The sequence below is a fragment of the Ictalurus punctatus genome, chromosome 9, assembly GCF_001660625.3.
Source record: "Ictalurus punctatus breed USDA103 chromosome 9, Coco_2.0, whole genome shotgun sequence".
Taxonomy (NCBI): Eukaryota; Metazoa; Chordata; class Actinopteri; order Siluriformes; family Ictaluridae; genus Ictalurus; species Ictalurus punctatus.
Window position 1 is genome coordinate 17,963,304 of NC_030424.2, and position 15,462 is coordinate 17,978,765.

Genomic DNA, 15,462 nt, shown 5'->3' on the forward strand with positions numbered 1-15,462 from the left:
CCAATCCCAGCCACTCCCACAGAACCTTTGACCGAGCAGATATTTTGTTTGCCTGCAAAGCCTTTGTACAAGCCTAGTTGATTCTAGTTGCCAAAATAAAAACAAATTAGTACTTTAAACTCCTGCAACCCTGACCAGGATAACACATTCCCAGAAGATGAATAAATAAACACTGTAAAGGTGTTGCACTGTGTAATGTGAGCACCGCCTACTGCTGTTCCATAGAGTCCCAGTTTTGTTATACACCTCTAATACCCATGTTGAAAATGTATAGCAGCATCAGTGTTTCAAGTTAGGTTCTTGTATCAGATATGTTTTATTGTAACTGGTGAGAGTACATGTTAATAATCTGAGGAATGTTTTTTTCTTTTCACTCATGTGGAATCAATTCTATCACACAAGGTACAGAATTATTTATTTTTTTATGTCATGTCCATCACCATTTGTAGCATCAGTATTATTGTTTCGGTCAGCATTACTCCATCTGAATAAATGGAAGCTTTGGTCACATACTGTGAAAAATACACATTCATATACAGTGCACTTCAAAAGCCTGGGGGATGTTTTCAGTTTAAAGTTTGTTTTTTTTACAATATGAGATAAGGAGTATATAATTAAGGCAAACATAATGATCAGGAATGAAAAAGAGTAAGTGGCTTGAATTTGCCATAGGGTAGTAAAAAATATTAGTCAGATTAAGCCAATTAATAGCAGTACAATGGAAACTAATACAACATGTACAAGGCTTTGAGTGAACATACAGTTTAATCATACCATTAGCTCAATTTGAACAAGTCAACTGAGCATCATCCATTCAAAAGGATTACCCAAACTAAAGATTACAATAAGCCAAAAATAAACGAGATAGAAAAAACAATTAGACATCAATGTATATATGTTGATGTATTGACTCCCATGAAAAACGTCAATTAACAATCAGAAGTTACAAGACGTGATTAGATGAAGTTGCAGATTCTTGTGCTGTGTGGACTTGGGAAATCTTCCACAGTGGGCCGCATCAATTTAAGGGGGTAGTGGAGGGAGTATGATGTCTCAGGTAGTGATACAAACAGTGATACATACTGTTTCTTGACAAACAGACCCCAGGTATGCTCTCTCTCTCTCTCTTCCATCCTCCAAATAAGATGGGACCAAACAGGGAAAGCCCTAGTGAACCTCTGGTCAGGGTTTTAAGTGTCCCCTTTTAGAACAGACAGGCAGCTTTGCAACAGCTGGAGATTCCCCTTAAAACAGAGGTGAGTAAGCAGTGAATACCACTGAAATTGAATTTCAGATTTTTTTTTTCTTCTTTTTTTAAATTTTTGCATGCATTCATGGCAGGAAGTTTTTTTGTTTGTTTGTTTTAACACAAACATGAACTTTTCATAGAATTTATAGTTACCTTAGCATGTTTGAGTTCAAGCTCAGCTAGTTCCACCAAGTTCTTTCTGAACGCTGCTACTCTTCTTGTTTTGAAATCTACCAGTTCTGTACAGGAATGAAAACAGGAAGTTTGTTAACCAAACACAAATTTTGCACAATAGCAGTATAATCTCAGATAACTGCAATGCCATTTACATGTAAACATGTAGACACATTAATCACAACGAGGCACTGTTCAGAGTGAGAGAAAAAGACAGAAAGAACAACAAATACCTTGTTTAGCCGATTCAGAGATTTTCTCAAACTTCTGACAGCAAACCTGCTGGGTGGTTTCTGCCTGAAGGACATCTTTGTTTTTAGCCCTGGCTTTGTCTAGAGCTTTGTTTGCGTTCTCGTAATCAACTAATGCCCTTCCTCGTCTGTAAAGCAGGTCCTGAAGGGCAGAGATAGCATTTCTCAGCAGTCAGCACAAGCACAAAACAAACGCACATGACTACAATTGAAATGCTAAACCTCATAATTTCCATGCTGCAGTGTAGGAGTAGTATTACTTGTAAGAATGCAAATAACACTTGCATGATCAGCTCCAGATTTATTGGTACCTTGGTAAAAATTGGTAAAGAAATCTTGTTGTGCTTTATTAGCTTAATCTCAATAAAAATTTAAGTAATTGAAAAGCCTCATCAAGATACAAGATATTGTGATCACCACTGAGGAGTGATCACAAATTCCTGTTCTGAAATCTCTAATCTCATCAAACATTACATGAGAAGACGCAAAGGGAGGTTGCAAAAAGTACTACATACAGGGGTGCCGATAATTGTGACATGTTTTTGTTAAAAATCAATTGTGATATTTGTTCTTAGAAATTCTTCCTTAGAATAAACGTACACCAGTAAGATTTCTCGCATATTTTCAGTGGGAGATTAAGCTAATTAACAAGGATTTTTTTTTCACAGCCTTCCTTATCCATCTTTACCAAGGGTGCCAATAATCCTGGATCTGACTGTGCTTACGATATGATATGCTTAAGAGTCACACAGTGTACCTTGGCGGCTTGTGATTCCCGGAGGTAATACTTCAACAAGTCAGCAAGTTTTAGGTCCTCATCAGCAGCAACTCGTGCTTCAATTTTCTACACAGGAAACAGACATGAGGCATAAAATGGACTACCAGGAAACAAGCAGGTGACCTCATGATCCCTGACACTCTGTATTTCATTACTACAGCCTTGTGTTGGTGTAAAACTGCTGAGGTTGACTGAGCATTGCACAGTGTGCCATTTCCTCTTGGTTAGAGGAAAACATTTGAAAGAGTTAAACCAGTTAATCTGATCTCCAATCACATCGCAGTGCGTGAGAAGCTGCTACTCATACAAGAAGTTATTGTAACGGGATATATCGAAAAAATGCTGCAAAAAAATCTAGAAATTTACATACCCGTGTTTTCTCGAAAAGTTCAGACACTTTCAAGAAAAATCTACAAAGAAGAAAAAAAAACAAACAGAATTAGCCATTCTAAAACACATGAAGATAATGCATGAAGAAGCTCATTAACATTAAAGTGCACTTGTATACCAACACACATGGGTCTATATACTGGAAATAGATGGAACAAATCAAATGGCCTTTTTAAACAGGAATTACTGCAGTTAGTTGGGAAGGTGTTAAGCCTAGAGTCTCTTTGAACAGACAGCAATATATAACTGAGAAAAGGGGAGGGCTTCTTGGTGACTATTTATGTGATGACCAGTGTTGGGTAAGTAATCCACTACAGATTATTAATTACTACTTTGACATTGTAATCTGATTACATTACTGATTACTGCATGTAAAAAGTAATCAGATTACTAATTACTTTACTTTCAAGTTACTTTTAAAACCTACAAAAAATATACTACAAAGTGAAACTCATAGTTCCTTCAATAATTGTAGTATGTGTCAATGTATGACGATCAGAACAAGTTGGATTTATCATAAAACTTGTCTTGGGTGTTGTCACTGTTTGTAGAATTACCAGACCGATAAAATATAAAGCTTTTGTACCTAGGCTAGTTTGGTGTCGCGAGCCAAGGAGAGGCACAGCTACGATAACATTGTATGCGTTTAGCTGCTACAGTGTCACGCAAAGTACATTATCTTTTCCTTATGCTCTGCTCATATCATGTTAACATAAACTGGAACTCAAAGACACACCTGGTTTTCCTGCTCAGCACCAGAGGATGTTAGTGTTTCAGTTTCAACTCCTTTACTGGTTTAAAAAAAAATCATTTAAAAAATCTCTGTATATCCATTTTTCTCCCACACTGACTGTGTGAGCTAGTGTTTGGCAGGATTGAGAGCTATCGGCCAATAAGACGGTAGTGTTTCCATGTATTTTCCAGTAAACCCTGTCTGACTGAAGATATAAAATTACAACACCTCCGTCTTCTTTTACTGACGTTCAGTTACGCAGTGACAAACCTCTCCAAGTGGAGAATTATTAGGGGCTAAAGAAAAAAAATAAAAATTTCGGGGCAAAACGTGATTTATTAAAAATGCATTTTACTTAATATTGTTTTCTTAACAATAAATTTGTAACTCAAGTAACAATTTTATTGACATCAGTAACTAATGAGATTACATACATTTAAAATGTAATGCGTTACATTACTGCGTTATCAGTTATACCCAACTCTGGCGGAGACACACTGAAACCTTCAGACGTGGCTGACTTAAAATATTAGTACATTAGTATGATGTGAGAAAAGAAAAGATTCACAAATGAAGGCAGTGTTAGCCATTTGCGCTGAGGACATTTTAAAATTAAAATCAAACAAACATCAAACATTACAACAAAAACATGCCAATAATGTCCTAGACTTTGAGCATGAAAACTGTAACAGTCACATACTTGCACATGTCTGTTGAGTCCTGGGTCCCTAAAGTGTACAGTGTGGAGGCAATTCTGTTGATGTCTTCTGCAGCACCTGAAAAAGAGCTTCTGTTACACAGCTCCAACACAACACATAGCTAGTCCTGCACCAGGCTTCACTCTGGAAAAACATTCATGGAAGAATAATCATTCATGCACTGACTCAGGCATCCTTTCAGTCAGCTAAAAAGACAAACCCACTCGTTATTCTCCACATCTGTGGGTCATTTAAACTGACATGGAAAAGAATACCCAAATCACTCAGATTTGTAGTGCACATAATGAACAGCATGTCAGAGAGATGACTCAGCCATGAATCAGGAACGTCTGTTTTTCCTTCTCAGGCATTTTTTTCTCTCTCAGAAGAAAAACCCAAACATTTTCTGCTTTCCACATTTCTGTGCAAATTAATGCATTTTAAAGAGGGTAGGTACAGACCACTGTACATGAGATGTACAGTGAACTCTCTCTCTCTCTCTCTCTCTCACACACACACACACACACACACACACACACACACACACACACACACACACTTTTAACATCAGGTTGGTTTAAGCAGAGTGTAACATGCTGTCCGGAGGTGTAAAGAAATTGTTTTGGTGTGTCAGATCACTAAATCTATCACTATTAGGAAATGTAAAAAAATATGTAATGATATGTTGTCTCTTTCGAGATCTTTTACTCCTTTGTAAAAGTATTGTGTCTGCTTTTACAACCATCAGTGTTTATCTCAGCAGAAATAAATGATGGTGAAATGCTTGTCATCAAAAAAGTAGGTTAAAATGAAAACTGATGCACATTTATTTCCCCCTCTGCTAAACAGCTTATTACATAATTATTGTGTAGGACTAGGGATGTCACGAGAACCGATACTTCGGTACCAAGTCAGTACCAACATTCTTAAAACGTGACGATACTTGTTTTTCTGCACTAGCGTTTGAATCGATTCTAATGGAGGTTGCAATTCTTCCGGACCTGATGGGGCAGCAAAAACGCGCAGGTGTTTTAGTCGGTCCACAAGTGGTGAAGAAGAAGAGGAACGCCTACAAGCACGCTACAGAAGATTAGCTTAGTTTAACAAGTTTAGCTCCGCCCTACTCGTTGAGAGGAAAAGAGAGGAAAGCTAGTATCGGTTTCCGGTGTGCAACCGATGCTATCGTTCATTTCAAACAAGGCGAGGAAACACCTGGAATTTGGCAAAGCACCTGAAAGACGGTCCTATATTATGTTTGTTTGAGGCATCTGCATTGTTGCCATGAAACCAGCTAATGTTATGCTCCATGTAATGTTAGTGATAGCCAGTTATTTTTTTAACGACGCTAACGCATTGCAATGTTATAAACTACCTCCTAATGGACCATGCATCGCCATTCAGCCCGTGTCATGTCAGCTAAATGTAGCCTAATGTCACTATTAATTATTCAAAGGTTCAAGCTTTTAATAAATCTTTTTGGCCTGCCATCATATCAGTGAATTTAAACTAATGCTTGCATTCAGAGTGCAAGGTGTGTGCACACGCGCGTCCGTGTGAGAGTACGCGTGTACGCGCGTTTAGGAGTGCACCGCCACTCATTGTCAGACCGTGTTTGATAACTAAAATCTCTCTCTCTTTGGTATCAAGTATTGTGTACTTTTTGTGGTATCGGTACCGACTGCTAGAGTTTTTGGTATCGTGACATCACTATGCAGGACTACCTAATAAAAAGAAGATGTCTCCCAAGACCATTGATTAATGCTGAAGAATGCTTTCAAAAATTTATATAAACCAAAAAGACCTAGGGTGCATCTCAATCAGCTCCCTAGCTCAGCAGTCAGGGCACTGATCGGGAGTCGGATATTTTAAGGCCTGTCTCAATCGCAAAATCCTTCCAGTGCACAGGAACGTTCGCTTCCTAAAAAAAAAAAAAAATCCCACAACGAACCACAAACATCAGGGTGCGTCACTTCTGACTATGCTCCCTTACTGGAAATGGCAGAAGAACCCTGTCAACTTAGTCTACAAATTTAAGTAGCTTGCTATTGTTGTTGTAGCTCTTAAATGATTACTTATATTAGTTCTTTTTTTACTTTATTTGACATTCTATATGTTTTATTTGAGTTTAAATGTCACGATTTTTTTTAATCCACTAGCTAGCCTATGATCCTGTATGAAGTACCATGATAGAAATGCATGCGAGTAAGCTAACAAATTTATATGAAATATAATGTCAGAAAGCCCGATATCAGTCCTGCCTGTTATATGCTGTGTTAAATGCCAGTGGTGACGTTTTACAATGTGAGTACATAGTCGTGTCGCTGGAAATTGACTCAGTGTCCCGATGTGTAGTGAGCCAGGGTCCTTAACAGTGCCCGAGCTCATGTACACAATATACTGATTCATGACCTACGGAGCTAGGGAGCTGATTGAGCCCAAGTCATGTTAATGTGTATTTTCTACTTCATGCCGGTTTAGGCGGTTACCAGTCTGAGTAATCACTGCTTGTTCATAATAAAACTGTGCACATGTGCAATGTTCAATAAAACACTGTGCTGCAATAATACATTGTGTCAATAAAAATGTTCATAGTAAAAAGATGAAAATGAAGCTTACTTTTGTGAGACCTGATCATTCGGTCAGACTTGATGGAGGCATCCTTGACACGGTTATGGTACTCTAAAAGGAATGTCTTCTCGTGTTCAAAGAAGTCATCTACATCCTGTATTTAAACAGAATAAGAGACAGGTAGAAGTGAAAAATAAACTCATTAGGAGTCACATGATTTTATCATGAATAATTTAGGAACTAATCATCAAAGAACTGTAGGCCAGGTCTGTTCATGCATAAATACATTAGAAATGAAAATGAATTCCAAGCATTCGTTAGTAAATCATTTCCTACAGTGTCTTCACTCAAACCTCATGAGTCACATATTCACATGACTCACCTTCACACCTGCCACTAGAACTCCATCTGCAGACTTCACCACATTCTTGAAAAAGTCCTCCAGTTTCTCTTTCTTGTTTTTGCCTCGTACACTTAGCTGCCAGAAACAAGCAAAAATGTGGAAGCTAAATTACAATAACGCTGCACTAATGGGACTTTTTAACCAAGCTCATTATTTTCACAAGAGGTAGAAATATGTCAAGAAATTGTTCTTGCTCAAAGGATGAGGATTTCTGCTTAGAATAGTTCACAATTAGCTGAACATATGGTTCACACATTCATGGTTAGAACAGGCCAGGAAATATGGTGCACACTTCACAAAGCATACACTTACATCTTGGTTGTACTCCAAGAAAACATGAAAGTTTAAGTCTTTCCGCAGGACAGGATGGGCAGCAACACGGCAGAGGAACACCTCGTGCATTGCCACAGTCTTCTTGAAGATGGCCAAGTATTCGCTGAAACATGATATGCATTAGAACCGCTGATACTGACTCATAAACCATTAATGCAACACTAAAACTGAGTGAACCATTTTGCCAGGTGTGTAAATGAAAGTGACTCACGCCTCAAGTTCCTGTTTCATTTTAGTGAATTCCTCCTTGGTCATGGAGCCTTCACCCTCACCCAGCTTCTGCAGCTTCTCTCGCGAGGCATCAAAGTCTGGTCTCGGAGGCGCAGGTGGGATCTGGCAACATATTTATGATCATTTTTAAGATCTCCCTTGATTCCAAAACTGTTTTGCCTTTTGACGAGCAGAGAGTAATGCTAATGGAGCACTCACACTAATGATATCAGTGGTCACTGTGTCAGTCTTTAAATGCACAAAGCAAACACTGTGTCTAATGTTAAGTGCTATGAATAATTCACTTGAGAGGTATTATATAGCTTTTGGTGCAGAGAAGCCTGGGTCCAAAGTAAATTCCAAATGAAATAAATCACACAGCAACAGAGCAAGCCAGAATATTAACCTGTGCAGAGACATATGACTGAGCTGCTAAATCCTTCTGTCACACCTAAAAGTATTCTCCCTCAGAAGAACCACTACAAATGTACTGATTCAGTTATGCAGATCAAATCACAGAGTAGTTAATAGCTTACCTACAATGTGGGGGGCAGACAATGTGTAAAATATTGATTTCTCTTTTACCCCCTCCCACCCCCCCCAAAAAAGATACCCATTAAATTTGTAAATAAATCTAAAGCAGAGTAAACAAATTCTATTAACATCCATTACCATTAGCAGGTAATGGCTCAGATAAGTTAGAAAAGTTCTTCTGCTTCTTTACAGCAGCCACTCTGCTCTGATGCCTTTGGAAAACTGGGACAATGTCATTTTTATTATTTCCTGTGATGCACTGAACTTCAACACTTCATGAATTATGACAGTGCACCATCATGCTTTGTGCATTGCACAGTCCGAACAGGATTTGGTGGAGTCTGACTGAGGGCTTTTTACTTGAATGTGTGTTGTGATGTCATCTCATGACGTGTCTTGGCCCAAATCTGTGGAAAATCTGTGGTAATTTTGAAAGATTTCAAGCAGCTCCAAATATTGCATTGTTTGCATTAATTTCTGCAATCGTTAAACAGCAAAATCCCGGAGGAACTGATTACCCTGACATATAATGCACACAGCTTCAATTTAAGATGATCACTAAACTGTTTCATAATGATAACCACTATATAGTACTGTGCAAAAGTCCTAGGCACATGCAAAGAAATGCTGTAGAGCAAAGATACCAAAAGATAATTTTATTAAATATCTCTACATTAAAAAAAAAAAAAAAATACTATAAAGAGCAGTAAACCGTAATAAATGACAGTCAACATTTGGTGCGACAACCCTTATATTATTTTTATATATATATATATATATATATATATATATATATATATATATATATATATATATATACACACATACATATATACATACACACACACGTATAAGATAGTAGTCTCAGGTACAGTTTGCATGGTTTTATAAGGAAATGAGCTGTAAGTTTTATTGAGCATCATGCAGAACCAGCTACAGTTCTTCTGGAGACTTTGTTGCACTTGCTTCTTATTTTTGCAGCCAAACCCAGTAGTAATCATTGTGTTTGTCTGAAAAGTGTCTATTATGTAATATGCTGCTTTCATTACTGATATACAACCATTTTCTGTAACATTTCATTTTATGCTGGAAAATAATGTTTGGAAATCTAAAATGTTTTGACTCAATAATCTAGAAGTGAATCAATAATCTAAAATCAATAATGACTCAATAATCTAGAAGTCATAAAATAAAAATCTATAATAAAATTTGCACAAAAAAAAATTAATAGGATGCCTAAGACTTTTGGTACACGTTTAGACTAGCAGTTAAAATTAAACACACTCTCTGAATCTCTAAAAAAAAAAAAATTGTCACAGACACGAAATGGTCTACATTTTCACGTGAAGCAGGTAAATTTTGAAACAGGTTGTGAACATCTAGGACCCAACCAGAAAAATTGTCTGTTGTAGATATTTGCTGTACTTACAATAAACCCAGCATATTCCTCGTTCTCCACAAAGGAGTCATGAAGCCAGATGAACTCTTCATGTTGTCTCACCACAGAGAACTCGTTCTGCTTGAAGTTGGGAAGAGTGCTCTAGAAAATCAGGACCAAAAAAAAATATGATCAGTTAAATTTTCAAGCCAAAAAGACCATTTGTCATCAGAAAAGAGTAAACTGTATAATATCTAGAATTACAATTATCGCTTAGCTGAAATATAATTTGCATGTTTGCATGGGGTTGAGCTGTGTGTCAATGTCAATATTGTAATTAGTTATGCCATAATACACATTTCCTGAAGTACCACAGGCACATTTGTTACTCACAGTATTATAAACTGACTGGACTTTATTCTGTTTTGCTACTGATTTTTTCATTTTCCCCACTCTCTATTTATGTTTGTTTGTAGGAATGATATAAAAATCAAAACTGTATCACGATAAGATCGTTTTGCCACCCAGCCATATTTTCGAACATCACTTGCATACCTTCGTATGGACGGTGAATTTCACTTTGTCTCTCTCACTCAGTGCATCTGAAATGTCCACTTGTAATGTAGCATCAGTCTGAAGGTCCACATTAACGGCCCTTGGCTGTAAATCATTTGAAAAAGCAATGCTTTCATCACACACATTTCAATTCACAGCGGATCATGGAGTGTTCGAAAATTAGTCTTCATAATAGAAGAGTCATGTGCATGTTGTGCTCTATAGGTAGAATTTACATTGTTATTTCGAAAGTTATAGACTGTTGTTCTGAAGTATCAGTTCTGACACCTTGTTTCAATCACTGGCTCTGGACTGAGGGCATCAATCTGTAAATATACACAGCGTGTCCCAAAAGTCTCCATTTTTAAAGTTACATTTTGCTGAAAAGTTATTTACAAAACAATCCTGGCATTGGTTTGTAAACACACACACACAGAGAGTCATCTCTCACACTCATGATGAACTCATTAACAAATCTAGTGTTATGTTATGCATGCAATTGCATGTCCATAGCAGCCTTGTGACAGCTTCCCGATCCAGCCTTGTCAAAGGCATTCTTAAAGGTGCGCGCTCTCTCTCTCTCTCTCTCTCTCTCTCTCTCTCTCTCTATATATATATATATATATATATATATATATATATATATATATATATATATATAATATATATATATATAAAAAATATATATTATATATATATATATATATATATATATATATATATAATATATTATATATATATATATATATATATATATATATATATATATATATATATATATATATAATATATATACTGAAAGATTTACAGAGGGAAGTTCTGTAAGAATGACAGAGGAAGCACTGAAAATCTATCTATCCGTGTAGTTCCAGTAACAGTAACACCAGTTACCAGTAGTTCCAGTAACACCAGTAGTTCCAGTAACAGTAGTAACACCAGTTACCAGTAGTTCCATTAACAGTAGTAACACCAGTTACCAGTAGTTCCATTAACAGTAACACCAGTTACCAGTAGTTTCAGTAACAGTAACAACACTTTCTGACAGCGTTTACTGCTAACATTTCCCCAGCTGTTTGTTTTCTGCCCAAGGTACAAGACAAGCTAATATAGACACACAAATAATATAAAAATGGCCCAGAATGCTGTCTAGACCTGCTGTTAGTGGATTAAATGAGTTAAAGCGGGTTAACGGTTCCGTTTCTTGAACAATCGTAATAGCAGCTAGCTAACTGCCATCAGGAAGTCAACTGACTCTCACTACCTGCCTATTAGCCTGTAGCACTAGACGACATTGACCGTGACGTGATTGATACAGCTAAACCCAATATCACCCAGTGAACACTGCATAAAATAAATATCTCAGAATGCTTCAGCAGAGCCCATGGGATTGGCAAACAAGAAGGGAAAAAAAACACCAGAAAAAAAAAAAAAAAACTTACTCCTCTGTCCTCTTCAGAGAGGAAATCGGGACCATCGTCCAGCCCTTCTTGCTGTCAAAAGGAAGGTACAGAGAGCAGATATGCGTCGCTTAAACATTTTCTCGACAGTTCACATCTGAGGAAGCCTACAGCGAAGACATGCAAGTTTAAAACACTGTGCAAGTTAAAGGAATTGTAAAGAAAAACCCACCATCATGGCTGCTCCTGCGGGTGGAGTACGGATCCGGCGATGGGGTGTGACGTCACGTGAGGCCGCGAATACAGTGGGCGGAGCCTCGAGGCGCGTCACTGAGCTGCTACTGCACACGAGCTAGCACACTTCCAAAGAGGACACGTAGTAAATAGTGCGTTAAATAAAGTGGGAAGGAATCAGCCTAATCCGTATAAAGCGTTTGAGAAGAAATTTACTGCTTGAATTTGGTGTTTTTTGAAGATCATGAGCATGTAGTGTTCATCCCAGGCAGTGCATTGTATAGACTACACTGCACCTATGTTTTGCTTTTGAGATATAGATAGGTCTTGGGGGCTTGGGGAAATAAGACATGTGGAGATGGTGCAGTTTTGGAGACGCCTACTCAACACAAGTGCACATATTATACTGAAAATGTTATATTACAACATTCTATTAATAATATGTTGAAATGTATTGGCATATTACAATATTCCATATTCATATAGGCAAGGACAGGATCACTGAAGATTTATTTTATTTTTTTGCACATGAGGCACACCTGACTAGAATTTCATTCATTCATCAGTCAGAAACTGCTTTATCCTGGTCTGGATCACAGTGGATCGCAGGGACACACCTTGAATGAGACGCCAGTCCATAACAGGCCACTGTGCACACATGCATTCACTATTCACAATTTAGCACAGCCAGTCTACTGACTGTCATGTTTCAGGAGGAAACTGGAGAACCCAGAGGAAACCCACATGTATATGGGGAGAACATGTACAGAAACTCCCCAAAGACTAAGTAATCTGAGCTCAGGATCAAACCAGGGACCCTGGAGCTGTGAGGCAGCAATTATACCTAAGGCAACCAAGTAAGATATGAATGTAATTGTGCATCAGTTTTAATGGAACTTACAGTTTTGTAATGCATCTGTGGCAGCAAATATCACTATCTTGTTATACAGCAGAATATTTGGCAGGTTATGCTGTATTTGTAAGGAGGAAATATGTCATTTAAGTGAAGTAGAAATTAAATGCACTTCCTACTTTGCACTATTGCTATTTTGGCTTGTATTGTACTGGATGTATGCAATGTATTTGCACAAGGAAATATTGTTTTGGAAGATAAAAAGAACTATGATGATTAGAACTGCAGTGTCCTTACCTGTGTTTTATACTGTAACACTTTGTCAGCTAGTGAATCAGTTAATATATATATATTTTAACAAAATCTACATGAACATACACTACGTATGTCCTTTCCCATAATGTTGTCATCTGGATTTCATTTTCTAATATTTCTCAGGCTGTGCACTACCTTTTCACTTTTGCCTTAATGTAGATTATTTAAAATTTCATGTATTTATTTGGCAAATTCGTATGCAGGAACTTAAGTGACTTAAAGCTGAGACATTTCATCCAACCATCAGTGTTAGGTAGTGATGCTAATATGTTAATAGCTTAACTAAATTTTTTATTAGTGTACAGTAAATAAACAAAACTTGACTTACAACATGAAGCTTTTGCAGTATAACCACTAGGTGGCATCTCAAGCATTATGTGTACTACTACACTGCTTAAGTCAGGGGTGTCCAATCTTATCCTCAAAGGGCTGGTGTGGGTGTAGGTTTTCATTCCAATCAAGGAGGAGATGCACCTGATTCCAACTGTCTAATCAGTTGAGCTTGGCTTTCAGTAGACTCAGGTGTGATTTCTGATTAGTTGGAATGAAAACCTGCACCCACACCAGACCTATCCGGATAGGATTAGACACCCCTGGCTTAGGCCAACACAGTATTAAAAAACAAAACAAAAAAAAAAAACACTCTTATTAGATTCATCCATCTTCTATACTACTTATCCTACTGGGTAATGGGGAACCTGGAGCCTATCCCAGGAAGCGTTGGGCACAAGGCAGTGTACACACTGGACCAGGTGCCAATCCACCGTAGGGCACAGTCACACACACCTTCACATATCCTATGGTATATACATGCATTCATACACTATGGATATGAAAATCAGCCTACCATGCATGTCTTTGGACTGGGGGAGGAAACCGGAGTAGCTGGAGGAAACACAAGGAGAACATGCAAACTCCACAAACACAGGACCATGGCAGGAATCAAACCCCCAACCCTGGAGGTATGAGGCAAACATGCTAGCCACTAAGCCACCGTGCACTGATGTTCTCTCTTTAGGTCCACAAGGAATAAGGAGCTTATCAGGTACACCTAAAGTGTAAAATGCTTTGGTTATCAATCAAACTATAAGAACAGAAGGTACTCTCAGGTGATGGGTGGTGTATACACAAATGTAATCATCACCCAGTGTGATTTTCTCAAAACTAACAGCTACTAAAACTCCCCACCTTTCTGCTACATAATCATTTTACACCTTACTTTAGCACATTTCAATGGTTTGTCTTGTTTACACTACTGAAAGTGTTTGTCACTTACTTATGTTATACTGTATATTGCATTGTACTTAATTTAATCTGTTATAATCATGCGTCTAAATTAGGTTGAGAGTTGTTGCTCTTGTGTTGTGTGTAGGTTTTTATAATCTGTGCCTTATGTTAAATGTGAGCAATTTATCTAAGCCTCACCATAAGCATTTTGATGTACATACTGTATGTCTTGACATACTGTGTAAATGATAAATAAACCTTACTTGACTTGATAATACTAATAGAGCCAACATTCATATGTCCATTTTATACTGGACTGGCCCAATAAACATCAACCGCACCAAAACAACATTAATATCATTTAGGCCTCACCCCAGCTGTCATCCTCTGTAATAACACATTGAGTAACTTTGCACAAGGGTTTAATCTTGTGACTTTGGAGTGTCCATTTTCCCTGGATGGGTCATGTTTCTCTGCCAATAAACATTCTCATAGCATGTTGTGCATAGAATGAATGATTAAAACAGCAACATTTAGCAGTGGACATACAGCTGATAGGCTGTTATTTGGCATTCTCCAGAGCTACTTGGAGGGAGGAGGGGGGTTATAACACGATTGAAAGACTTGTTATAAAAACCATGTTCTGGCTAAGTGAGTATTGCACCATCTGTTATCATCCTTGATCTGAACCCCATCAACTGCTTTCATACTACTCCTCTTATTCATCTGCTGTTTAAATTAGATGGAATTTCAGTAATTTTATTTGACAGCATTTGGACTCAAATTCTCACATGACTAACATTCTTGTATATTTTGCAATGGCTATTGCACCTTGTGCTCACACCACACAGCCTTTCAGAGGGCACAGTCTTGTTCAGAGCAAGAGCGCATGGATCGGTCACTTGTTTATTTTCAGCTCACTTGTTCAAACAGATGCAGGACTAACATAAAAGGCCCTTTGTTTCAAGCACATAAAAGCCCTGATGATGTATTAAATGTTTTCATATAACATTAACATTCATATCTTCACTGGATGTATGATCATTGGTTTAAAATGATTTTAAAATTATTTTCAAACATTATTTTTCTCGTCTTTATTTGATGAAAGGCCATTTTGAATGTTCATGGTAGATTCATTGCACAAATTGCATTAAAGCACACAGAGACCTGTCAACCAACAAA

The 15,462-nt window shown here is 37.6% G+C and overlaps 1 protein-coding gene across 1 annotated transcript; it reads right to left on the minus strand.

The window, feature by feature from the left end:
• Positions 1 to 398: 398 nt before the first annotated feature.
• snx6 (sorting nexin 6) lies at positions 399 to 12,011 on the minus strand. The gene is made up of 14 exons (XM_017476256.2): positions 11,884 to 12,011; positions 11,694 to 11,744; positions 10,255 to 10,359; positions 9,751 to 9,861; positions 7,789 to 7,910; positions 7,557 to 7,680; positions 7,224 to 7,319; positions 6,890 to 6,995; positions 4,276 to 4,351; positions 2,823 to 2,862; positions 2,432 to 2,518; positions 1,657 to 1,816; positions 1,403 to 1,488; positions 399 to 1,244 (listed from the first exon to the last, which is right to left on the minus strand). Exons 1-14 carry the CDS (start codon positions 11,887 to 11,889, stop codon positions 1,191 to 1,193), a joined length of 1,224 nt encoding a protein of 407 aa, XP_017331745.1. The 5' UTR covers positions 11,890 to 12,011; the 3' UTR covers positions 399 to 1,190.
• Positions 12,012 to 15,462: the final 3,451 nt, after the last annotated feature.

What these genes read in the sequence shown, in the direction of transcription:
- snx6 (XM_017476256.2), bottom strand. An exon ending in TCTCTGAAGAGGACAGAGGA is followed by an intron (nt 10,360 to 11,693) that starts GTAAGTTTTTTT and finishes AATGATTTACAG; the next exon opens with CCAAGGGCCGTTAATGTGGA. An exon ending in AATGATCAGGTCTCACAAAA is followed by an intron (nt 4,352 to 6,889) that starts GTAAGCTTCATT and finishes GCTCTTTTTCAG; the next exon opens with GTGCTGCAGAAGACATCAAC.